Source organism: Syngnathus typhle, linkage group LG2 (assembly GCF_033458585.1).
Source record: "Syngnathus typhle isolate RoL2023-S1 ecotype Sweden linkage group LG2, RoL_Styp_1.0, whole genome shotgun sequence".
NCBI lineage: Eukaryota > Metazoa > Chordata > Actinopteri > Syngnathiformes > Syngnathidae > Syngnathus > Syngnathus typhle.
The window spans coordinates 24,776,405-24,801,779 of NC_083739.1; the positions used below are offsets into that span (position 1 = coordinate 24,776,405).

The 25,375-nt window shown below is 40.8% G+C and overlaps 1 protein-coding gene across 5 annotated transcripts in view; it reads left to right on the plus strand.

The window, feature by feature from the left end:
* Positions 1-25,375, plus strand: part of lama5 (laminin, alpha 5) — a 348,173-nt gene that overhangs the window by 139,283 nt on the left and 183,515 nt on the right. For 4 of the 5 annotated variants that reach the window (XM_061273125.1, XM_061273122.1, XM_061273126.1 and 1 more), the window contains 12 exons: positions 1,878-2,020; positions 2,172-2,275; positions 2,341-2,497; positions 6,810-6,973; positions 7,041-7,149; positions 7,992-8,089; positions 8,165-8,378; positions 8,456-8,582; positions 10,697-10,836; positions 14,391-14,506; positions 16,950-17,161; positions 22,042-22,243. In XM_061273125.1, the coding sequence (XP_061129109.1) occupies positions 1,878-2,020; positions 2,172-2,275; positions 2,341-2,497; positions 6,810-6,973; positions 7,041-7,149; positions 7,992-8,089; positions 8,165-8,378; positions 8,456-8,582; positions 10,697-10,836; positions 14,391-14,506; positions 16,950-17,161; positions 22,042-22,243 (1,786 nt within the window). The remainder of the gene's footprint in view (positions 1-1,877; positions 2,021-2,171; positions 2,276-2,340; positions 2,498-6,809; positions 6,974-7,040; positions 7,150-7,991; positions 8,090-8,164; positions 8,379-8,455; positions 8,583-10,696; positions 10,837-14,390; positions 14,507-16,949; positions 17,162-22,041; positions 22,244-25,375) is intronic. The other variant, XM_061273123.1, reaches the window with a different exon arrangement.

Here is a 25,375-nt window from a genome sequence, read left to right on the forward strand (position 1 = left end):
CTCCCGCTGACATGTTTGTGCATGTCTGATATAAAGGGGCGTGATTCTCTAATAAACACGTTAGGTACAGATTAAAATGTACCGTAATTTTCGGACTATAAGTCGCGTTTTTTTTTTTTCATAGTTTGGGTGGGGGGGTCGGGGTGGGCGACTTATACTCAGGAGCGACTTATATATGTTTTTTTTCCACAAATATTTACTTAATCATTAACACATCACTTACTTACAAGTATAGTTGACCACTTCACATGTTATTTTTAGTATAGTTGATCACTTCACATGCTTTGATATCTTTATCTTGAACATATTCAAAACGTGAAAAATAGAGAGAGAAAAAACAATAAATAATAACAGTAATTAACACTTTAAAGCGCCATATCCTCTGGACATGTCCTCTGTCACCAGGATGACATAAAGGACGAGAAATTTGATCGATGGATTTAATGATTTGGAGTGACACAAATGGTTTGATAATATTGTTGTTTATGTGATAGTTATTTAAAATATAGTTTATATATCGCTTTATGGGCCTGTGGAATAATTTGAACTGCGGCACGGCACACGGCATTGTTGACAAAGGACGATCGATAAAAGACGAGAAATTTGATCGATGGATTTAATGATTTGGAGTGACACAAATGGTTTGATAATATTGTTGTTTATGTGATAGTTATTTAAAATATAGTTTATATGTTGTTGTATGGGCCTGTGGAATAATTTGAACTGCGGCGCGGCACATGGCATTGTGGACAAAGGACGATCGATGGATTTAATGAATTGGAGTGACACAGATGGTTTTATAAACGTGTTATTTATGTAATAGTTATTTTAAATAACTGAATGTTACGTCAGGCCCGTTCTCAGCTCCTCGTTTGTGTTTGTCACGTTATCATACCGTATCCTTTAGCCTGTTGTTGCTTGTTCATGTCTGTTCTTGGTGTTTTGTCGAATAAATTGCCCCCCAAAATGCGACTTATACTCCGGAGCGACTTATATATGTTTTTTTTCACATTTTTGGGCATTTTATGGCTGGTGCAACTTATAGTCCGAAAATGACGGTATTATTAATTTTATACTCAAAGTAAAAACATAAACTAAATAACTCTGAAGTCATTCAAGTGATCGTGTCTCAAGTCAAGTCCTAAGTCTTTAGCTTCCAAGACCAAGTCGAGTCTCAAGTTTTTTTATTTTTTGTCAAGTCAAGTCACAAGTCATCAAAACAGTGACTCGGGTCGACTCGGGTCCAAGTCACAGTGACTCGAGTCCCCATCGCTACGTCCGAGGGATCGAAGGTCACAGTCATTCAGTCTTGGTTTCCGGCCGTGGTGCTTACGTGCAGTGATTTCACCATATTCTCTGAACCTCTTGATTATATTATGGACCGTAGATGTTGAAAACCCTAAATTCCTTGCAATTTTGCTTTGAGAAATGTTGTTCTTAAACTGTTCAACTATTTTCTCACGCAAAGGGGTAAACCTCGCCCTATCTTTGCTTGTGAATGACTGAGCATGTTTGGGGAGGCTCCTTTTATACCCAATCATGGTACCTACTTATTCCCAATTAGCCTGATCACATGTGGGATTTTCCAAATAGGTGTTTAATGACGTTTTCTCAGCTTTCTCAGTATTTTTTGCCACCTTTCCCAACTTCTACTGGACGTGTTGCAGCCATGAAATTCTAAGTTAATTATTATTTGGCAAAAAACAATTAAGTTTATCAGTTTGAACATTAATTATGTTGTCTTTGTAGTGTATTCAATTCAATATGGGTTGAGAAGTATTTTCAAAGCGTTGTATTTATTTTTATTTACATTTTACACAATTTCCCAACTTCAACTGAATCCGGTTTGTACTATGATAATGTTGATGATCTTCCAGGTTCTGAGCAGTCCAAGCAGATTGTCTTCGCTCCCACCACGGGCCCAAGCTTTGTCAACATTCCCCAGAACAACTTTGTGGAACCATTTGTTCTCAACCCTGGAGCTTGGACAGTGTTCATAGAGGCTGAAGGAGTTCTCCTTGTGAGATTCATTAGTCATTATGCCTTGAATATGTGTGTGTGTGTGTGTGTGTGTGTGTGTGTGCGTGTGCGTGTGCTTGTGCGTGTGCATGCGTGTGCGTGTGTGTGTGTGTGTGTGTGTATAATAATGACATAATAATCCTTCTGCTCAGGATTTTTTGGTCCTTCTGCCAAGCTCCTACTACGAGGCTCCCATCCTGCAAATGCATATTACAGACCCATGCATGTTCAGCTCTCCACTGGATGCTAGCCACAAGTAAAAATGTTGCTTTTGCTTGTTTCCTATGTGCTACAACTATCATATATTTTTTTGTGTCTCAGCAGCTGCTTACAATACACGTACTTGTCTCTGGACGCCTTCCCTTCTGTGTCTGGCAATGACGCCATTTGTCGCTATGACAACCACCTGCCACGCCCCTGCCCCACCGAAAGGCTTACTCTTCGCCATCCGAACATGGCTGTCTGCAGTGGCTACGATGTAAGAGCATGAATTCCTGTGTTTGTCTCTGGGCTTGCATTAATACCACACAAATTACAAGCTCTTCACAATAATAGCAAGTGACAGTGTAGCGATGGTAATGAGAATCCAAATGAGAGAATCATAGTCCGCGATCGCACATGTTTGTAACCGCCCTTAAAAATGCACATACGTGGTTTAGTGTAGATGATTTTCTATTAAAACAAAATAATGCATTTTCTATACCGCTTGTCCCCACGGTCGTGCTTGAGCCTATCCCAGCAGTCACCCTTCGCACTCGTATTCACACTTAGGGACAATTTGGAGTGCTCAGTCAGCCTACCAAGCCTGTTTTTGGGATGTTGGAGGAAACCGGCGTGCCCGGAGAAATCCCATGTGGGCACGGGGAGAACATGCCAACTCCACACAGGGAGGGTCGGAGGTGGAATCGAACCCACACCCTCCTAACTGCGAGGCGGACGTGCTAACCAGTGCGACACTGAGCCGCCAAATAATGCATACATATGGAATGAATGTCTTTCCTACACGGAGTGGGGTAAACGGTTCTCAAAAAGCCTGACTACTTGAGACAAGGCCGTTTTTGCAGCAGACAGAAAACAGTGTGAAAAGGCTGCAGAGAGAGCAATATATATTTACCGTATTTTCCGCACCATAAGGCGCTTTGGGTTAAAATGCGCAGACTCAATTCCGGGAGTTTGTTAAATAAAGAGGCGGTTACCAAACCCACGTCTTAACTGTACTTAATTCACACATAGGATGCACCACATTATACGATGTAAAAAAAAAAAAAACCATCACAGGAGCAAGACTGTTGTAATTTATTCTACTGTTTAATCATGTATTGTATTGTCCTCACATTGTTAATCGATATCAATACGCAAATCCATCAAAGTCCTTATTTTCTGTATCCAAATTAAACAGTTGGGCAAGTTCGCCATTAAACATGACAAGTTCCCTTGTCATTGTCTCGTCGTTGTTGTGTTAGTTTTCGGCTCTGATCCCGGCCTTCCAGAAAGCTTGAGTTGTGCCTCGTAGGCATGTCTTTTTGTCGATGCCATTTTAGAGGGTCCTAATGCTGTTTGCTTTGCACAAACGATTATTAGAAGTATTTATTTATCCTTGGCAGCAGAGGTACATACTCTGTCACGTACAATCCTCTGATTGGTTTTCTGCCTCGATCTACGTAAAACATAATGTCCTTAGATTGGTTCATCAGGTCAACATATTATGCCAGTATATTACGTCTCTGTGTGGCGGAAACAAAACAAAACGATTTACAGATTTTGGAATACGGTCCACACAAAAGGTGCGCCTTATTAAAAGGCGCACCCTCTTTTTTTGGAAAAAATTAAGGCTTTTAAGTGAGCCTTATAGTGCGGAAAATACGGTAATTTAGGATCGCTACGGCAAGGATGTACTGCATACTAGTGGTTCTTGTCCTACAAAGACCAATATTCCTTGCAGAGAGATCAAGAACAAGGAAGAACACAAACCAGTAGCTCGTTCGATGGAGGTAACTTGACTTAGCTTGGTATCACCCAAGTGGTGAGTCAAAGGGAGAATTACGTCATCTGTTCCAAAATAGCGCCGTGTATTAAAAGATAACCAGCAGCATTATGTTGGCACAAAAATGGGAACACCATATATTGACCCAATCTTACAATATTGCTCCCTATCCCCATCAATACCTCAATGTGGGATCTCCTGAGGTACACTTTGAGGCAATCATCTGTGCAGTAAGTGTGTGATGGAAGCAGTGAGAGTCTCTGTCCAGCATGGAGGATAGCTTGGCTTTGCTCTTCTGTCACCTCTTCCACAAGTTGCAGAGGGCATTTGCGAACGGAGCTGGGCTTCTGAATTCAAGAGTTTCAAGAGTTTTTATAAGAATGATCTTATCCAGTCTCCTCCTGTTAGCTGCTGTGATGCTGCCCCCCCAGCAGACCATGCCAAAATGACAAAGGCCACCACTGAGTCAAAGAAGGTCTTAAGGAGTGCCCTTAAAGTTAAAAAAAGTTAAAGTCCCAACGATCGTCATCACACACACATTTGGGTGTGGTGAAATGTGTCCTCTGTATTTAACCCATCCCCATGTGATTTTGATCCATCCGCGGAGGGAGAGGGGAGCAGTGAGCAGCAGCGGTGCCGCGCTCGAGAATCATTTGGTAATTTAACCCCCCAATTCCAACCCTTAATGCTGAGTGCCAAGCAGGAAGGTAATGGGTCCCATTTTTTTATAGTCTTAGGTATGACCCGGCCGGGGTTTGAACCCACAACCTTCCAGTCTCAGGGCGGACACTCTACCACTAGCCCACTGAGTTCCACCCCATAAAAACCTCAGCCTTCTGAGAATATATATTGTCTACTCTGTCCTTTTTTGTAAAGTGTTTGTGTTATGGGTCCAGTCCAGATTATTGTTCAGATGAACACCCAGGTCACCATCTCAAGGGTCACACACAATCTCAAACCTATAAAATAATCACTAAAACATATGATATTTGATACTTGTATGATATTATGAATATATGGGCCAATTTCACACTTGACAAGCCCACCACCTAAAAAGACTTAAATGTCGGACCTTGAATAACATCTAACAAGAAATAATCAGCCAGATGATGACCAGTGCCTTCTTTCGCTCCAATAAGCCAAGTGTGCCAGAGGGGACAAATCCTTGACTGGCCCCCAGTCAGTCACAGAGCACATACGTACAAGAGACAACTGTTTATACTTCTTTGTATTTAAGATATATAACTTAGACTTCTTAGGGTTTATGTTGTCGAAAATTGCACGGTAAAATATGAATTGAAAATTATTTTTATGTAAGTATTTATTAGTATTTGAGCCTAAATTTTCTTCCAGCGCTACTAAAATTTCAAGTTAGGGGCTGCTGTGTTCCTAGTAAAAAATGTTAATCTGGAGACCAGCACTCACTACTAGCCAGTCTTTATTGCTTGAAGTTGGCTGTTTCGTTTACCTCGCGCCGGACCAGTCCCACTCTGTAACATTGGGAATATGGCGCCAGAAAAGGTCTGCTTGTGTTGTGATTAATTGGCAATAGAAACATTCCATTTTCCCATGATGCTTAGACACAGAAACAGAAAGTAGTTCTAGTTCTGGTTTGTTGAAAACATAGAGGCCTGTTAGCAATAACTTATAAATAAGAAGGCACACATGAATGTGAAAATATACTATAGGAAGGAATTTAAGTTAACATTTACCACTCATTCCCGCAGACTGCAATACTTATCCTCATTGTAACATTGGAAACTCACCATGAAAAATAGCTCACATTAGGCTAGTAGGGCTACATTTTCAATGAGTCTTACCGTTTTTTTCCATGTATAATGCGCCCCCATGTATAATACGCACCCTAAAAATGGCATGTCGATGCTGGAAAAAAGCCTGTACCCATGTATAATACACACCCAAATTTTTTATTTATTTAAATTTTTTTTAAGTCCCAATGATCGTCACACACGCATCTGGGTGTGGTGAGATTTGTCCTCTGCATTTGACCCATCCCCGTGTGATTTTGATCCATCCCCTGGGGGAAAGGGGAGCAGTGAGCAGCAGTGAGCAGCAGCGGCGCCGCGCTCGGGAATAATTTAATGCTGAGTGCCAAGCAGGGGGCAATGGGTCCCATTTTTATAGTCTTTGGTATGACCAGGCCGGGGTTTGAACCCACAACCTTCCAGTCTCAGGGCAGACACTCTACCACTAGGTCACTGAGCTGGTAGGTACTCTACGTGTTACGTAACGTCCTCTGATTGGTTTACTGCCCCGGTTGAAAACGTATTGGTTCATCGGGTCTACATATTACGCCTGTTTATTACGTCTCTGTGTGGCAGAAGCCACACAAAACAACTTTACAGAGTTGCACAAACGGTAGTATTTATTTATCAATGGCGGCGGAGGTACGTACTTTGCTCAAACGATAGTATTTATTTACCAATGGCGGCGAAGGTACGTACCGTAATTTTCGGACTATAAGTCGCTCCGGAGTACAAGTCGCATCAGCCATAAAATGCCCAAAAAAGTCATATAAATATAAGTCATATAAGTATAAGTCGCCCCCCCCACCCAAACTATGAAATAACCGCGACTTATAGTCCGAAAATTACGGTACTCTACGTGTTACATCCAGTCGTCTGATTGGTTTGTATTGAAATGCTATTATAAACCCGCGAAATAGTGAAGTCGCAATAGGTGAATCGTGAAATTACAAGGGATCACTGTAAATACTATTTTAAAAAAAGCCGGTACGATATGTGAATTGTTGTTAACCAGATATTTTTCCAAACCGTGGCAACAGATCAGAGTGGAGATGAAAGCAAATGTGAAGCCTGGGGACGTCTATCTACTGGTGGTGGAGTATGCCAACGTGGAGGAGTCGCCACAAACGCTCGCTGTCACCTTCAACTTGCCAGGAGCCCAAAGACAACAACACAGTGTTACTCTGATACGCTGCACTTACAGGTGCAGCCGCAGGCACTGTTGTTCACAAAGTTATAAGGTCGTCTTCATCTATTTTGTGTTTGCACAGCTTTCTGTGTCGAGTGGTTGCCGTTGATGAACACAAGCGAGTGGCACGCTTCTCTCTGCCAGGTGACGCAGAGCTCCAGTTGTCTGCCGAGAACGCAAGCTTTTTTTTGGTATGCATGCCATTGCTCTCATATGATTTGCTGATGAAGTTGTGCAACTCTGCTGATTATTACCAAACCCAATATAGGAACATGGGTGAACATATATTTGATGTTTAATACTGTGGTCTCCAACCATCTGTGTGTAGGTGTGCGTGGTCTGTGTATTTGCATGTGTGTGTAGGTGTGCGTTTCTTTGTGTTTGTGTGTGTGCGTGTTTGTGAGATGTATTTTCACAAAATCAGTATGTCGCTTTAACTCAAATGCTGATAAATGCAATTTTAATCAAAATGTGTCCCAAATATCAACGTTTGTTTTTTGTCATATTCTGAAAGCTAACCATGTGTTTAAGCTAATTTGAGAGCATCAGAGCATCTAAAATGAAAAAAATATATATATTATGAAGCTTTGTCAGAGGCGGATTAGTGGTTCACTACACCACAAGAAAGGGGCAAATGAATTTCAACTGCCTGTTCTGATCATTCTCTACATTTCATTGACAGTTTTAACTTTTTGGGAGACAAAATACATTTTAAGATTTTGAAAATTTATTAAATGTCTTGAGTAAAAATATTAAATGCCAACATATCTTCCTGCATCACGCTATTCCTGCTCCCAAGGTCAAGTGGAAAGTATGATGAAATAAAGAGCAAGAAATTCCAATCTATCAGTGGTTGTGATACTATCGGTACTCTTACCGCACCATCCTGAGTCTACAAGTGTTATCATAAAAACGCATCAGCCCTTTCTGATTTATAAATTCAGGTTTGCGTTTCAAGGTGTGGGAGTAACTCAAAATTGGCGCCTCTAGATGCAGGTCCAAGTGTTAATTCAACGTTGTCCTGGTGTTGTAGCACAAAATCCATCTGGTTCCTCAAGATCACTTCTCCATGGAGTATGTGGATCCTAAAGTCCTTTGCATTAGCACTCATGGACACTTCTCCCAGGACAGGTACAATAGTCTTCCTCATCTTCATTTAATGATGTTGTGACCCCCATTCACACCAGCCTCTCCGCTCCCTTGCAGCTTCTCTTGCGTCCCCTCGCGCTTTCGCATGCCATCCAACTCACTGGTGTTGAAGGAGGGTCAAAGCTCCAACATGCCAGAGCCCATCTTGGCCTCCCACACAACCGCTCCACCTCTGCCCAGTTCCCAGAGAGAGCCATCAGCCCGGGCAGCAGCAGAGCTACCCCCTCAGGCAGCGGACGATCGTGACCACGTCAGACTTCACTCGCAACAGGTAAATACTATAGAGAGCCACACTACTGATGCATTAGGTCTGTGCTTTGTTTACATTTAACATTTCTTCTTTCCCAGAATGCAGCAGTGTACTCTACTCATGTTCACGCATTGGGACGGTATGTCTTCATCCTCCATTATCACCAACCTCTGCACCCAACTTACTCCATCCAGGTCTACATCAGCGGTGGGCGAATCTGGAAAGGTAAGACATGATAGAGAACACAACATGTACTGTATGCATCCATGTACAACCTCGGAACTTGACACTGATTTTTTCCTGAAGGATTGGAGTTCTGAAGCAATTTTCTAATTTTGTGTAAAACAATACATAAACCAATAAAACAACAAAAATACAGCACATCAAAAGCAGTGAGCACAGCTTTACATGGTCCGTATGTGGCACTTAACATGTTGGACATTCAAAAGACAAATAATGAGCTTGAAATAAATTAAACGTGACAAAATAACACTATTTAAACACAAAAAGTACTTACCCATGGTAATAGAGTGAAAGCCCCGGAGAAAATGTCCCCTGTTTTTACACGGTTGTGGGAACTCAACTCTTCAGCGTGAACCTCCGTTATCTTGTGGCCTCGCCAGTGCAGCTTTCCGGACTCCACCGGACATGACTGCAGTTGGGTGTTGCAATGGTTTAAAACCCGCTAAACAACAACTCACGTCGGATTCTGACGCTTTGTCTGAGATCAGAGGCAAAGATCTCCCAACATTTTCCATTGAAATCAGAATATGTTGACTACTGAGGCGGTCGAATTCTGGGGTTTTACTGTATAGGCAACTGATACATGTGTAATTCTTATTCACGTACAATGGTGCTGATTAGTTTTACTTCATTTTGTTCACATTTACATCTGAGTGTATTGGACCTGATTTAGTAAGATTCCAAATAACGTGCCATGTGGTAAATTGTTTTTAGTTGATCAAATTGCGCTGTTAGTGAGCATGTTCTGCTTGACCAACAACTGTGGCGTGTAGGGCGTGTCTTACTCAGGCCCAAAAAACAGCCTTTCAATTGGATAGTCACACTAACAGATTGCTGGTTATGTACCTTCGGAAGACACTAAAAAACCGATGGTAAAATGGCCAAAACTGCTAATCCTGTATTAAAACTAGTGATTTGAGCTTTGTGATCTTTTTCACCACAGAAAATCTGGGAGATCACTGATCAATTAAATGTGAGGTGATGTAATCGGAAATAGTAGTGGAAGAAGTGACCGTATACACAGATATTGTGTATGAAAGATTAATTGCCATTGATTTGTGTCTGTTACAAACCAAAGCTAAAAATAAATAACCTACATAAACTGCAATTGTAAAGTTAAATCAAAATAAAATATATTGTATAGCCTTTGCAAAAGAATCTCAAAGGGCTTCACAGACTCACAAAAAATCTCCATTCAATGATCCAATCCCTGAATCGAGCAGAGAAAAACTCAAATTCCCAAAACGAAGAAACTTTGTGAAGGGCCCATGCATGAGGATGTAAATTTGCCCGTTAAACTCATGACAGGGGAGGTTAACCCAAATATTTTCTTAACAAAAATATGGTGTGTGCCTCCACGAGTGTAAACACAGCATTGAAAGTATTTGTGGAATTAGTTAGGCAGCAAAATTCAACTATTTTTATCCATCTCGAGGTGGCCATTTTGCCACTTGCTGTCAACTGAAAATGTCATCACTGTTGCCAGGTCTCAAGTCACAACCAATCACAGCTCATCTTCAGAAAACTCAATCATTGATTGGTTGTGGCCTGAGCCCTGGCAACTGTGATATCATTTTCAGTTGGAAAGTTACAAAATCGTCACCCCCTGAGATAGATAAAAACAGGTGGACTTTGCCTGTTTAATTCATATCCCACGAATAAAAGAATCTGAACACTGTGTTTTGACTATTTTGCCTGCATAAAACATACAAAACAGGTGGATTTTGCCTGTTTGATTCATATTCCACAAGCAAAACGTTAATCTGAACACTGTGTTTTGACTACTTTGTCTGCATAAAACATTCCTCCCAAAATATTGGGATTGACTTTCACTTTAAACTTTGCATACACATCAAGCCTGGCAAGACCACTCTTGTTTGTTAGAGGTTAACTGTGCTATTTTCATAAAGTCAATAGCACAAATCAGACCCTGGTCTAATCTATCTTCATCTGTTAACCTCCTCTGACCTCAATATTATCCCCAGTCTGCGAATACCCCTAACATGACCAGGACTATGAGGCTAATTGGTACTTCATAGCTCTAGTTTTGATTGTTTTTGTTGATGTTTTAACTTTCTACTATAATTCTGCATCAGGCCATGCCAATGCCTCCTTCTGTCCGCACGCATATGGCTGTCGAACCGTCCTGGTGTCGGAAAACCAGATCATCCTTGATGTCAGTGAACACAAGCTGTTCCTCACTGTGCAGATTCCTGCAGATAAAACACTGTGGTTGGTAAGTTACAATGGTAACATTGGACCCACACAATGCAACACAACTCAATTCCAAGCCCAAGCTTCACTAAGGATTTTTTAGTCAGCAAACAAGTCAAGTCAATTTTATTTTTATAGCCCTTAATCACAGAAACGTCTCAAAGGGCTTCACATGGCCAGAGTTGACAATTATTCTCAACATTCCCTGATCATAACTCCCAGGAGGGTAAGTAAAACTCACAAAACCCCAACTGGGGAAAATGAGAAACCTTGAGAAGGGACCACAGATGTGAGGATCTCTCTTCCAGGATGACCAGGTTGCAATGGATGCAACACACAATATAGAACAATACAAACAAAAAGTAAAGTAGATTTCCATAGTCAAAATGAAGAGCTCAGTTGTCATTACAGTGCCTACGAATAAGTGGTCCACCTCAGATCTAACCCCATTTGGTTGTTGAGGAATCCAGACAACCATTTTCAGTTTGTGTGTCACCTAACCCAGTCGGGGTTATTGTGTCTTGAATGCTTCTATTAAGATAACAGCCATGATATCTATTGGTAGGGCATTCTTAAGGTCTGGAGTCCGAATCAAGAAAGCTCTTGACCCTGCGGACTTCTTTTTGGCCCTTAGGGTCACTAAAAGACCAGCATTTTCCAAACAAAGGTTTCGGAAGAGAACGTACAACGAGGTCAAAGTCATATCTTTAGTGGACTGGGAGCCAATGCAAGTTGGCTAGTATTGGGGTAATATAATCAAACTTTCTCATCCTTGTGAGCAGTGTAGTTGCAGCATTTTGTACCAACTGTAAATCATTAGTACTAGACATATATACCAGAGAACAAAATATTACCGTAATCATGGCATGACATAACAAATGCATGTATAATTTTTCACGGGATGAGACAATCAGATGGCTCGTAGCAATATTGCAGAAGTGAAAAAACACAATTGTAGTTATGTTCTTAATGTGTTTTTGAAACGAGAGTTTGGTCAAATATAACACTGAGATTCATTGCAGAATCACTTTGTGTAATAGTACATTTATTATTATGTAATATTGTTCACAGTGGTTGTCTTAAGTGCTAATGATGAGCAGGGCTGATAATCAACATCTGGGTTTTATCTGGGTTAAGAAGTAGGAAATTGAGAGACATAAATTGTTTAATCTCAGCGAGAGGCCTCAATATCACAGCAATCCACCGGATTTGTCATTTCTAACGCCATTCATAATTGTGTATCGTCCACATAACAATGAAAACAACTGTTATATTTATGTATAATTTCCCCAAGCGGAAGCATGTAAATACTAAACAGTATAAGTCCAAGTACTGATCCCTGCGGCACACCACATGTAACATTATTAAGCTCAGTTCACTTTTTTGGGCATTTTATGGCTGGTGCGACTCATACTCCGGAGCGACTTAGTCCGAAAATGACGGTAATTCTTTAAATAGGTCGATAAGCAAGTTTTCTGTTTTGCTGCGCAAACCAGTTGAGTAAGGCGTTCAAGGGACACGTTTTTAAATTCAGAGAGGGTTGTTTTGTCAGCCTCATTTATGTTAACCTCCGTAATCGCAGGTCTTGACTGGGTTTTTGGAACGGTCACCGTGATCTCATTCCTAATGGATTGAATCTTCTGAGCGAAAAATTCGATTAAATTGTCAGCTGAGTGGGGGGCACTACCGGAGATCAGTTGCTGTTGCGTTAGCTTTGCCACAGTATCAAATAAGTATTTCGGGTTGTTTTTATTGTGACCGATAATTTAAGAGAAATAATTAATTTTTGCTAGCGCTTATGTGTATTTCAGCAGGCTGTCACACCATGCCTGACGGAAAACCTCAAGTTTAATTACATGCCATTTGCGCTCAAGCTTTCTGCAAAATTTTTCAAGTGTACGAACTACTGAATTGAGGGTGTTTAACAAAGCTGCATTGAAATAATTTGGGAGATTATCAATTGAGCCAATATAGAAAATAAATGAGTCAGTTGCCAGAGGCACTAACTCAAGAAAGCACAGTCACGATTGTGGCGTTAATCACAGCTGCTGTAGCTTTGATTGCGTTCCTGACATTGACAGAGAGCCAGAACTTTAATTTCATAAAGTAGCAATCAGACATAACAGTAATGTACGGTAGTACCATTATTTTTTAGGTTGCAGAGACTCGGAGTAATACCAAGTCTAAAGTGTTTCCGTTTTTATGTATTGCTACATTTATTGCTTGTGTGAAACTGAACGTATCAATTATTGTTTGAAATGTCACAGTGAGTGGTTCTAACATTAAGTTCATACAAATATTAAAGTCCCCCATAATTATTACCGTAATTTTCCATGTATAGTACGCCCCCATGTATAATACACACCCTAAAAAGAACATGTCGATGCTGGAAAAAAAGCCTGTACCCATGTATAATACGCACCCAAATTCTGACTCTTACTTAAGTCCGTAAACGTAAAATTATTTCAGAAAAAAGATCATCTTGGGGAACAACCGGATGTTATTCTGCCGGTCAGTATCACTGCGCATGCGCTAGCAAACTCGGTAGCGGAGAAATGTTTCGGATTTGTGTAGGGTACATTGTGACAGCAAACGAGCAGGTGATCGAGCAAGCGTCTGATACGAGACCATTGTGTTCGTATGAAGCGTGTTTGAAGTGAACAGCAGAGAAGAAAGGAACAAGGCAAAGTGTTGTGAAATAAAATATTACCTGTAATACACATTTAGGTAGAGAACTGAACTCCTAGTAACATCCACATCCTAGAAATACTGGAGCCGACGTGTATCACAATATTTGAGCGTTGTTGGTGGTTTGCTGTTGACTAGGTCTTTTGTGAGCCAGTTCCCTAAGGTTAGCTTCAATGGCGAGTGCTCTGGCTCCAGGAATACCATTAGGAATTACTGTGAATATATTTTTTCGAGTGATGTTGCAGGTAATGGAGTCACCTATGACCAAGAGGTAGACCGAGGTGGATTGGGACAACTATGCATCTTTAAAGGCTCATCGCTGTTAGCAAGCCGCCTAGGGCTAATGTTAACCGGGCTAGCGGGCTGGCTACAGCCTGTATTTGTGTCCGCCACATCTATGGTAAGCGGGTTGTTCTGCTCTAGCTGGCGGACACGTCCCTCTACCAGGGACAGCCTCTCTAAAAGAAGGGTGCAGGTGCTGCATGGAGCAGTACAAACCTGCTTATCAGAAGCCATACTTCTGTGCCCGGTGAACGACGTTTGACAGCAGCCACAGAGCCCCGCTGAATTCCGAGCAGTGACGTGGTTGAAAAGGGCAAGGATTGATGGTTCGCAGCTTATAAAAAATAAAGATAGTAAACTGCCAAAAGTAAAGTAAAAACATAGGAAGCGAGTGAGGGGAACTGGAAAATATTAATGTAGAGTGCAGCTCGTCTCTCGTGACGTCGCTGTGATGCACTCTGTATGACAAACCGCAAGTGAAATAACACTCAATCAAGGTCATGTCGTCATCTTACCTTTGAAGTGTCCTACACGTTTTACCTCACTCTCTTGCACCTCCCAGCAAGGTCCTTGCTGGATGTAAATGTATTTTCCATGTCTTTCCAGGACTACGTGCTAGTGGTGCCTGAGTCTAGCTACAGCTCCAGCTACTTGAATGAGGAGCCTCTGGACAAATCCTATGACTTCATTAGCAACTGCGGCCTGAACAGCTTCTTCATCAAGTGAGTCATTGAGCACTCCAACACTCACTACCAGTTATTGTAGAACCTCAGTTCATGGACTTAATTCATTCCGGGACTCCGTTTGTGAACCGATGCAACATTTCTTTTTGCAATAAATAGAAATTGAATTAGTCACGTCAGGTTTATTTGTAAATATATATACTAAAAAAAAATAACTGCTCCTAAATCATGATCATACCGTTTTTTTCCGTGTATAGTGCGCATTATTTTACTAATTTATTGTCCTAAAATCTGGGGTGCGTATTATACATGGGTACAAAGAAAAAAAAATTTAATTTTTTTTTTTTTTTAATTTTTTTTTTTTTTTAAATAAAGTCATGGTACAACAAAACCAACAGCAGGACTGACCGACAAAGTCGTGGAACAAAAAGACAGGGTGACATTACCAAAGACAGGAACAGAATGACAGTAACACATGCAATGATCCAACGGTGAGCGAGGGGCAGACAGGACTTAAATACAAAACACGTTACATCGATTGAGGTGACACAGGAAGAGCGGGGTGACACGAACAGAAACTATGGCAACCAAGACACATAGCAAAACTGGGGACGAGACATGACAAATCTCCCCCGAAATAAAACTCACCTTTCTTCTTGTTTGTTGTCAATCGCGCATCGCATTCAGCCATCCTGCCCAACACACTTAGTAAAATTCATAATTGACGACACATCGTTTGATGCGATGGTGCAATCCTCGATGGTGTGTTATTGTCAAATATTGTTTGTTTTTTAATCTCCATCGCGGACCGGACGTCATACGGAGGCCGCCATTACAGATGCGCAGAACGGTTGCGCAAGACACGTCAGCTATATAAAGAGCGAGAGTTCAGTTCTCCACCTATTAGTTTCAATTCACAGTTTAATTAGCAGTTTCAATCAGCAAATAACAAAATGCGTATTACAGGTAATATTTTATTTCACAACACTTTGCCTTGTTCCTTTCGTCTCTGCTGTTCATTTCAAACACGCTCCATACGACCGCAATGCTCTCGTATCAGACAAGGCTTGCTCGATCACCTGCTCGTTTGCTGTCTCACAATGTACCCTACACAAATCCGAAACATTTGTTGCGGCTCCGAGTCACGACGAGGGGCAAGTTTTGGTTTCCAAGGGTGTTTTTATTCCTCTTCAACGTCTCTCCCATACAGAGCCGCCGTGTGCGCAGGGAGCGCGGTGGTGCGTTTAGGGGCAGTCGGAGAAATCAACGCCAACAAAAAAAATGACATCCAGCCTAGTTAAGACCATACCAAAGACTTTAAAAATGGGACCCATTGCCTCCCTGCGTGTGTGACGATCTTTGGGACTTAAAAAAAAAAAAAAAAAAAATTAAAAAAAAATCATAAAAATTGGGTGCGTATTATACATGGGTACAAGCTTTTTTCCAGCATCAGCATGCCATTGTTAGGGGTGCGTACTATACATGGGGGCGCACTATACATGGAAAAAAACGGTATTTGGTGAATGTGTAATTTTAATGGGGAAAAAGGGGCAACATACCAAAGAAGAAAGACAATTGTTGCAGTCCACCACACTTTGTTTTAGATCAAAAGATGGAAAATTGCTCAATTCTGACTATACTGTCCCTATAGTGCTTTGTTGCACCACTGCTGAGTTGTATAACAGTTTATAGTCTCTAAATTGGGCTTAACACACACACTCAACTACACGCTTTATTTCATTGATCAATCCATTTTCTGAACCGCTTCATCCTCATAAGGGTCGCGGGCATGCAGGAATCAGTCCCTGGACAGTAAGTGGGGTACACCCTGAACAGGTTGCCAGTCAATTTCAGGGTACATACAGAAAAACAACTATTCACACAGAATCACACCAAATGACAATTTAAAGTGCTCCATTCACCTACCATCATTAAAGAATTAAAGAATACAATTAAATTAAAGAAATATATTTATTTCAAAAGTGTGTATCAAATTGCTAGCAAATAGTAGTAATTGTAGACCCCTTCTATACACACTACAGAATCTAACAAAAGCCTTCATTTCATAAATACACTACCATTCAAAGGTTTGGGGTCAGTTTGGGAATTTAGTGTTTTCCATGAAAACTAACATAAATGCACAATGGTTTTCAAAAGTGTTCTAATCATCCATTAGCCTTCTAACACAATTAGCAAATAAATTGGACCTCTAGAACATTATAGGGATGGTTGCTGGAAATGGGCCTTTATACACCTATGTATATGTATGTACATAATGCATTAAGAACCACATGTTTGCAGCTAGGATAGTCATTTACCACATTAACAATATAGAGTATATTCCTGATTAGTTTAATGTTATCCTCACTGAAAATTTTATTTTAAAAATAAGGACATTTATAAGTGATTCTAAACATTTGAATGGTAGTGCATATGGAAGTCAAGATTGATTTTTGCTTGTTACTTTCATCCCACCCTATAGTCCATCCATTGCATCACCCTTCTGCCTCCGCGCAGCCACGTCACTGTCAGCCTTTGTTAACAACGGCGCAGTGCCGTGCGCGTGTCATGAGGTTGGTGCAGAGAGTGATTCCTGTGAATCGTTTGGTGGTCAGTGCCGCTGCAAGCCAAATGTGATTGGTCGAGACTGCTCCATGTGTGCCACGGGATACTGGGGTTTCCCCAACTGCAGGCGTGAGTATCCCAGCAAATTATTCAACACCTCAATGTCCTCGCCATCTTACTATTGCCACATGTCTGCAAATTCTGAATTTGGAGGTCAGCCTTTCTTTGTCCATCAGAATAAGACAAAATATTATTGTTGCATTACAATTTACGTTAAGTCAAAGTGGAATTTATAGCAAAATCAAAAAACAATCTGTTGCTCAGTAACAGAGATGGGCTGAGGTACAATATTGTGTACACCTGTGTAAGTAAATAGTCCAACAGTTGAAGAAGGTTTTCTAAATTTACCATTATTAAGGGATTATGATTGGCCCATAATATTAAGATTTGAAATCCACATTTTTATTTATGTAGTGTGCTTCATAAACAAAATTCAAAAGAAAAAAAGTCAAACAAATCAACAAATTAATTAGGCCAGGTGCATTATTGTGTGAAGGCTGATGGTCTTCACACATGTTAATCTAAACCAGGGGTCACCAACACGGCACCAGGTCGCCCGTGATGACCGCATGAGTCGCCCACAGGACTGTTCTAAAATTAGCTCAAATAGCGGCACTTGTCAGTGAGCTGCATCTATTCATTTAAAGTCAAACCTCGGTTTTCAAACGTCCCGGTTCTCGAAATAATCGGAATTCGAACAAAAAATTCGAAATTTCTTTGCTTCGGTTGTCAAACAAAGATCGAGGGGTCTAACCTCGCGAGATGAGCCGGGAGGACCCGAGAAAACCCGACCGCGCGGCCCGGAGGCCGACTAACTCTGTTGTTATTGTATTTTCGTTACTTTGAGGATTGTATTAACCCCTAATCATACCTCCAAAGAAAGCAAGTGGGAGCAGTAAAGCCATCCTAAAACACAAAGACGCTCTTAAAGCAATGCGACAGTGAGCGCCCGGCACACTGCGGTTGCGCGATCGGCCAAAATTAAGCTCCCTGCGCACTGAGGTCCACTTAGATTTTGGAAAGTACATCAGGACTTTAAATTTTTTTTCTAAAATTTAGCAACGACTCTGTCACAATAATGCGACCAGCGCGGTGCAGTTGCGCGGTGGGCGAAGCGCTACGGTTGCGCGTTCGGCGGTGCGCTGCGGTTGCGCGATGGGACAAATATGCGCAAATGAGAAAAATGCTTAAAAAAAGCCGAGGTTTTTTTTGTCTCGAAATAGATTAAAAAAAATTGCATTATTTGTAATGGGAAAAACTGATTGGGAATTCCACCAATTCGCTTCTCGAACCGCCTTCTGGAACGGATTGTGGTCAAAAACCAAGGTTTGACTGTATTTCTGCTATTCTTGTTAAAATCAGACTTACATGTGAACTGGAAATGACAATAATAACACATAGTGAAAGCCAAATTGAGCAAATTGGCTATTTCAGAAGTGTGTGTCAAACTGGTAGCCCTTTGCCTTAATCAGTTCCCAGGAAGTAGCTCTCAGTTTAAGAAAGGTTGGTGACCCCTGATCGACACCATTCACATTCTTGTTCTTCTTTTTTATTCCTCACACTTTTTTGGCATTCAATACCCTCAACATTTTTCGACCAATTCTCACCAACTTCAATGTATTCCAAAAATTCATGTGAGGGGCGCTTAGATTTTCTTCATCCCAAAAAATGTACTATTTCCTCAAAAATCACAAATTTTCAAACAAAAATTCACCATTTCCAATGGAACATTCAACGTTTCACTTTTACATAATTCCCATGAGAAATTCTCAACATTCAGCTCATTCAATTTACGTTGGGAATGATTGTCAACATGCCCAAAATTGCCACATACCAAAAATTCTAGCTTTTCCCTTTTAAAGGCCCATAAAATTTCAAAATCTACGATTGATTTAGTTTTTTACATTTGACCGATTCAACCCGATTCATCGTCAAACTGTTCATCTTATGCCTGCTGATTAAAAAATTTCCACTTACCAAAAATTCAACATTTTATCCTATACAAGACTCACAAAGAATTCAAAAATTATTTTATTTTGTTTTTCTACTCTAATTTGTACATTTCTTGAACCGATTCAAACCATCCCAACTTTAAACTATTCATCTTATGCCTACCTATTCTTAAACTTCCCACCCACCAAAAAGTTTACATTTTCCCCATTACAAGACACACACAAATTAGAAAATTAAGACTTTATTTTGTTATGCTCCTTTAACTTTTACATTATCTTTCACTGATTCAAACCATTCCAACTTGATTCTGTTCAGCTTTTGCCTACCAATTCCCAAACTTGTCACTTACCAAATATTCAACATTACAAATTCAACATTAAGAGACCCACAACACAACATTTTTTCTTATGTATTTCTAAATTTTTTGATCGATTTCAACTTTAAACTGTTCATCTTATGTCTACTGATCTAAAAAATTCCCACTTACCAAAAATGTAACATTTTCCCCATAACAACACCCACAAAAAAATTTAGTCATTTCTCATTTTTCTTATGTAATTTCAACACTGTTTTGACTGAGTCTAAACGTTCAAAATACTACTACTACTACTACAACAAATACTACTACTACTACTACTACTACAAGTACTACAATATTATTACTCAATTACTGTATTCCTCGATTACTGTACTATTCAATTAGTGTACTATTCGATTACTTTACTGTTCGATTACTGTACTACTCGATTACTGTATTACTTTATTACTGTATTTCTAAGTTTACAGTATTACTCATGCACTGTATTACTCGATGGGTGTATTACTCGATTTACAGAATATTCAATTACTGGAATACTCAGTTACTGTAATGCTTGATAACTGTATTACTTTATTCGTGTGTTACTCGATTGCTATATTACTCAATTACTATACTACTTGATTACTTTGACTCAGTTACTTTGACTCAGTTACTTTTTTACTCTCCACTTCCAGCTTCATTTGGTCATTCTAGCCGTTTCAGTCTTTTTACCATTCACTAAATTCACAAAATTTTCAAGAGCCAAAAATTCTACATTTTTACATATTCACCTCCAGTTTCCACATTTTCTTATTAATTTGTATAATTTCAACTTCAACATTTTCAGCTCATTCCCAGTCATTGTATAAAATTGTCGTGTCATTCAGTGTCATTTGACATCATTCCATAGCAACTCACACTGCCACTTACAAACAGCTTACCTTTTTGCAACCTAAACTGCAAAGACAAATAATGACTGTGTTGCATCGTTGGCCAGACATTTCGATCCTCCGTAGAACATGATAGTGAATTATCTTTCATCAATGTTGGGTGAGTCGAAAGTCCTCAGTTAACAGGCCGAATAGAAGACAAGATGACGAAAAGTACACCTGTATCAGGAATGACAGATGAGCGGAGTGAACAAGTGCGACACACTGTTTTATTGAATAGAGGAATTAGGATTGGGTTTTGGAAGCTCCAGGTCTTTGCTGTATCGTGATCGGTATTCGGGCATGGATCAGGGCAGGCCGCGTTCGATCTTTGTCGGTGGACGGACAAATGGTCAGGACGGGTGGCAATCGAGCTTGGTCTGTCAGAACACGGAACTGGGTTGGCAACTGGGAATCAGACAAAGAAGGATGGGTAACTCAGGGGGTTGAACTGACAAAGGAGTGGCTGGAGTGTGGCTTTTAAATAGTGGACCGATGAACAGCAAAGAACAGGTGTGGGCGATTGACTCGATCGAGGGGCGTGGCTGTGAACGGTGTCAATGGAGACTAAGTGACAGGGCGTTACCGGGAGATGACAGGTGGCACAGCACGACAACCTGAACCTCGATTTTACACGCTTGAATTCCGTGTGGCTTTCGGTCGAACACGGTTTGGTCATGGACCCTGATTTTTTTTTGTCGTAAATACATTTTCAAGTAGTATTGTAAATGAATGATAGGACGTACAAAGCTAAATGATTAGCTCATTAACATTAGCAGTTTGATGAACTTCTGTGACCACTTTAAAGGTGTTTGATAATAATACAGTGTTACGATTAGCTAGGATTGTTTTTAATTCGGAAAGAGTTCGGAAGTTCGCGGAAGCACCTCACAAGTCCACACAGTCACTCACAAGTCTGGACACAGTAATAGAATAAGTGGCTGCTTTAATCTCTCTTCCATCCAATTCACATAGCATCAAAAGACATACTCGATCCACCTGATATTGTCCTTTACGTATTGTTTCTTTTAATAAAATGTCAACAGACTAAGATATGTGTCAGGATTCACCGTTACGTACGGCAAAAGGACCCCTTAGGCTGCCCAACAATATGCCTGAGCTACATTAACGTAACAAAAGACTCCTTCGGCCCCCTAAAAACATGCCTTTTGACAAGGGAGCAACAGCAATGTCTAAATACTCTTGTTAATTTATGCACACATAGTTATTCAATCAGAACACTGACACAGCACATTGGTAACCTTTCCATTACACATAAGGCAGAGCTCATTAACGTCATGACACATTGATACAAAACATTCAGTAGATAAGACATTCTTATGAGGATATGTTTTTCCTTATTTTCCCTTCCCTTTTCTTCCCTTCCGTATTCCTGCTTGCGGAGAGTATAAAACCTTCTGATCTGGAGCCAGACGTTGTTTTCATCTGCTGAGTGCACTGTGTACTGACTGCCGTGAAGCAACCCAAGATCTTGCAAATAAAGAACCAACTATTACTCCGTATCTTTGTTTTACGACGGACATCTCGAACAAAACGCAACAATTTCTAAAAAAAACAACATGAGTTAACATGAGTCCAAAATCTCGAAGTCCTCGTAAAATCAAGATTTAGGTGTATTACAGTCATCAAACTGGTTTGAATCAGTTATTGCACATTTTTATTATTACATGATTCATAGATATATTATGTATTTCTCATTTGTGTGAACATTTTTGACAAGATACTACTCGCCACTTACTTTTATTTAGAGTGTAACTGTGGCACCAGGCTGTGTGAGCCAGTGTCAGGCGAATGCATCTGCCCACCGCGGACCCTGCTGCCTGAGTGCACTCAGTGCGAGCCACAGACATTTGGCTGCCACCCAGTGGTTGGCTGTGAAGTGTGCAATTGCTCCCGGTCCGGAATTGTGGCACCTGACGCCAGCTGCGACAAGCTCAGTGGACAGTGCAGGTAAGAGGAAAACTCTGTGCTGTGCGATATTTTTACTTAAAATGTCAAACAAAACAAAAAACTTGTAGCACCCATTTGTAGCTTCAGTGACGGTAGTGAGTCGACTACAAGAGCTGTGCAATACCTGAGCTTTTGGTATTGATCGATATCAAAAACATACAGTGGGGCTAAAAAGTATTTACCGTTTTTTTCCGTGTATAGTGCGCCCCCATGTATAGTACGCACCCCTAAAAATGGCATGCGGATGCTGGAAAAAAGCTTGTACCCATGTATAATACGCACCCAATTTTTATGAATTTTTTAAAAAAAAAAATTTAATTTTTTTTTTTTTTTTTTTTTTTAAGTCCCAATGATCGTCACACACGCAGGGAGGCAATGGGTCCCATTTTTATAGTCTTTGGTATGGTCTTAACTAGGCTGGATGTAATTTTTTTTGTTGGCGTTGATTTCTCCGACTGCCCGTAAACGCACCACCGCGCTCCGTGCGCGCACGGGACAGCAAACGAGCAGGTGATCGAGCAAGCGTCTGATACGAGAGCATTGCGGTCGCATGTAGCGTGTTTGAAGTGAACAGCAGAGAAGAAAGGAACAAGGCAAAGTGTTGTGAAATAAAATATTACCTGTAATACGGATTTAAGTAGAGAACTGAACTCTCGCTCTTTATATAGCTGACGTGTCTTGCGCATCCGTTCTGCGCATCTGTAATGGCGGCCTCCGTATGATATCCCGTTTGCGTGTGTGCGAGAGCGAGAGAGAGCGAGAGCGCGCGAGAGAACGCTCAACCGTAGCGCGCCGCCGACCGCCCAACTGCACCGCGCTGGTTGATTATTGTGACAGAGCCGTCGCTGAAATTTAGAAGATATTTTTAAAGTCCTGATGTACTTTCTAAAATTTAAGTGGACCTCAGTGCGCACTGCGCAGGGAGCTTAATTTGGTGCGGTCGCGCAACCGCAGCGCGCCGGGCGCTCACTGTCGCATTGCTTAAAGAGCGCCTTTTAGGATGAACAGCAGAGCCCAAAGGAACAAGGCAAAGTGTTGTGAAATAAAATATTACCTGTAATACGCATTTTGTTATTTGCTGATTGAAACTGCTAATTAAACTGTGAATTGAAACTAATAGGAAGAAAACAACTCTCGCTCTTTATATAGCTGACGTGTCTTGCGCATCCGTTCTGTGCATTTTATTTCACAACACTTTGCCTTGTTCCTTTCTTCTCTGCTGTTCACTTCAAACACGCTCCATGCGACCGCAATGCTCTCGTATCAGACAAGGCTTGCTCGATCACCTGCTCGTTTGCTGTCTCACAATGTACCCTACACAAATCCGAAACATTTGTTGCGGCTCCGAGTCACGACGAGGGGCAAGTTCTGGTTTCCAAGGGTGTTTTTATTCCTCTTCAACGTCTCTCCCATACAGAGCCGCCTCTTTCCCGTGCGCGGTGGTGCGTTTACGGGCAGTCGGAGAAATCAACGCCAACAAAAAAAATTACATCCAGCCTAGTTAAGACCATACCAAAGACTATAAAAATGGGACCCATTGCCTCCCTACGTGTGTGACGATCATTGGGACTTTAAAAAAAAAAAAAAAATGTAAAAAAAAAAAAAATTTAAAATTTTTTTTGTACCCATGTATAATGCGCACCCCAGATTTTAGGACAATAAATTAGTTAAATTTTGCGCACTATACACGGAAAAAAACGGTAGTCAGCCACCATTTGTGCAAGGTCTCCCCCTTGAAAGATGAGAGATGCCTGTAATTTTCATCACAGGTACGTACACTTCAACTATGAGAGACAAAATGTAAAAAAAATCCAGTCTGATTTTTAAAGAATTTCTTTGCAAATTATGGTGGAAAATAAGTATTTGGGCAATAATGGCCTTGATTTGGGGCTCCATGCAAAATCTCACCCCGTGGAGTCAAAATGATCACAGAACGGTGAACAAAAATCCCAGAAAATCACGGAGGGACCTAGTGAATGACCTGCAGAGAGCTGGGACCAAAGTAACAAAGACTACCATCAGTAACACACTACGTCTCCAGGGACTCAAATCCTGCAGTGCCTGATGTGTCCCCCGGCTTAAGGCAGTACATGTCCAGTCTCGTCTGAAGTTTGACATCCCAAATGACATTCTCCCAATCCTCTTCTGGATCATCCAAATGCTCTCTAGCAATTAATTATGTTTTTTTTTCAAATTAACATTCTTGTTCTTAACCCTGCCATACTACCTCCAAGGGAAACATGTTTGGATTGTTGTTTTAAGTTGCAATGTATAATGTAGTAAAAACATGCATAGTCTTTGTCTAGTTTGCTGTTAATAGAAGAGGGTCGGAGGGTCGTATTACGTACAGTCCTCTGATTGGTTTATCGCCCGATCTACGTAAAACGTAATGTCCTCTGATTGGTTTATCGGGTCTACATATTACGCCTGTATATTACTTCTGTGTGGCGGAAGCCACACAAAACAACTTCACAGATTTGGAAATTCGGTCCACACAAAAGGCGCACCTTCGTTTTTTGAGAAAATTAAAGGCTTTTAAATGTGCCTAAATACGCGGAAAATGCGGTAAATAAAGAAAGATATGTTTATTATGTAATATCAGAGTTTAATTTTTTCATGCGGCATATTAATAGTAATTGCTAGGGGTGTAACGATTCATCGATACACATCGATTAATCGATATAATGCTCTACGATTTATTGGCATCGATGCTAAACGTAAACATCGATTTATATCGCCGTGTTTGACCTCAGACATTAGACGCGACTTTATTTTGAAATCCAGTTCATTGTTGCTTGCTTCCTCTTTCCGGGAGCAGTGCGCGCCGCGGCGTTGTTGTGTTGTGAGCAGAGCAGGCACGTGAAAGGGGAGTCGACAACTAGTACGCGGCTCCTTGGGCTAGTGCTATGGCTAGTGTCCAAAAAGACGAGGAAATTTGCTCCCCTTTAGGCTTCAAGTCATTCGTTTGGAAGCACTTTGGATTCCAAAGAAAAGATGGCTCAACGGACAAGACACGTGCAGTTTGTAAATCCTGCCATGCGGTGATCAAATATTCAGGGACCACGAATCTCGCCGCACATTTAAAGAAAAAACACGACATCAAAGTTCAGTGTTAAAAAAAATCAGGATATT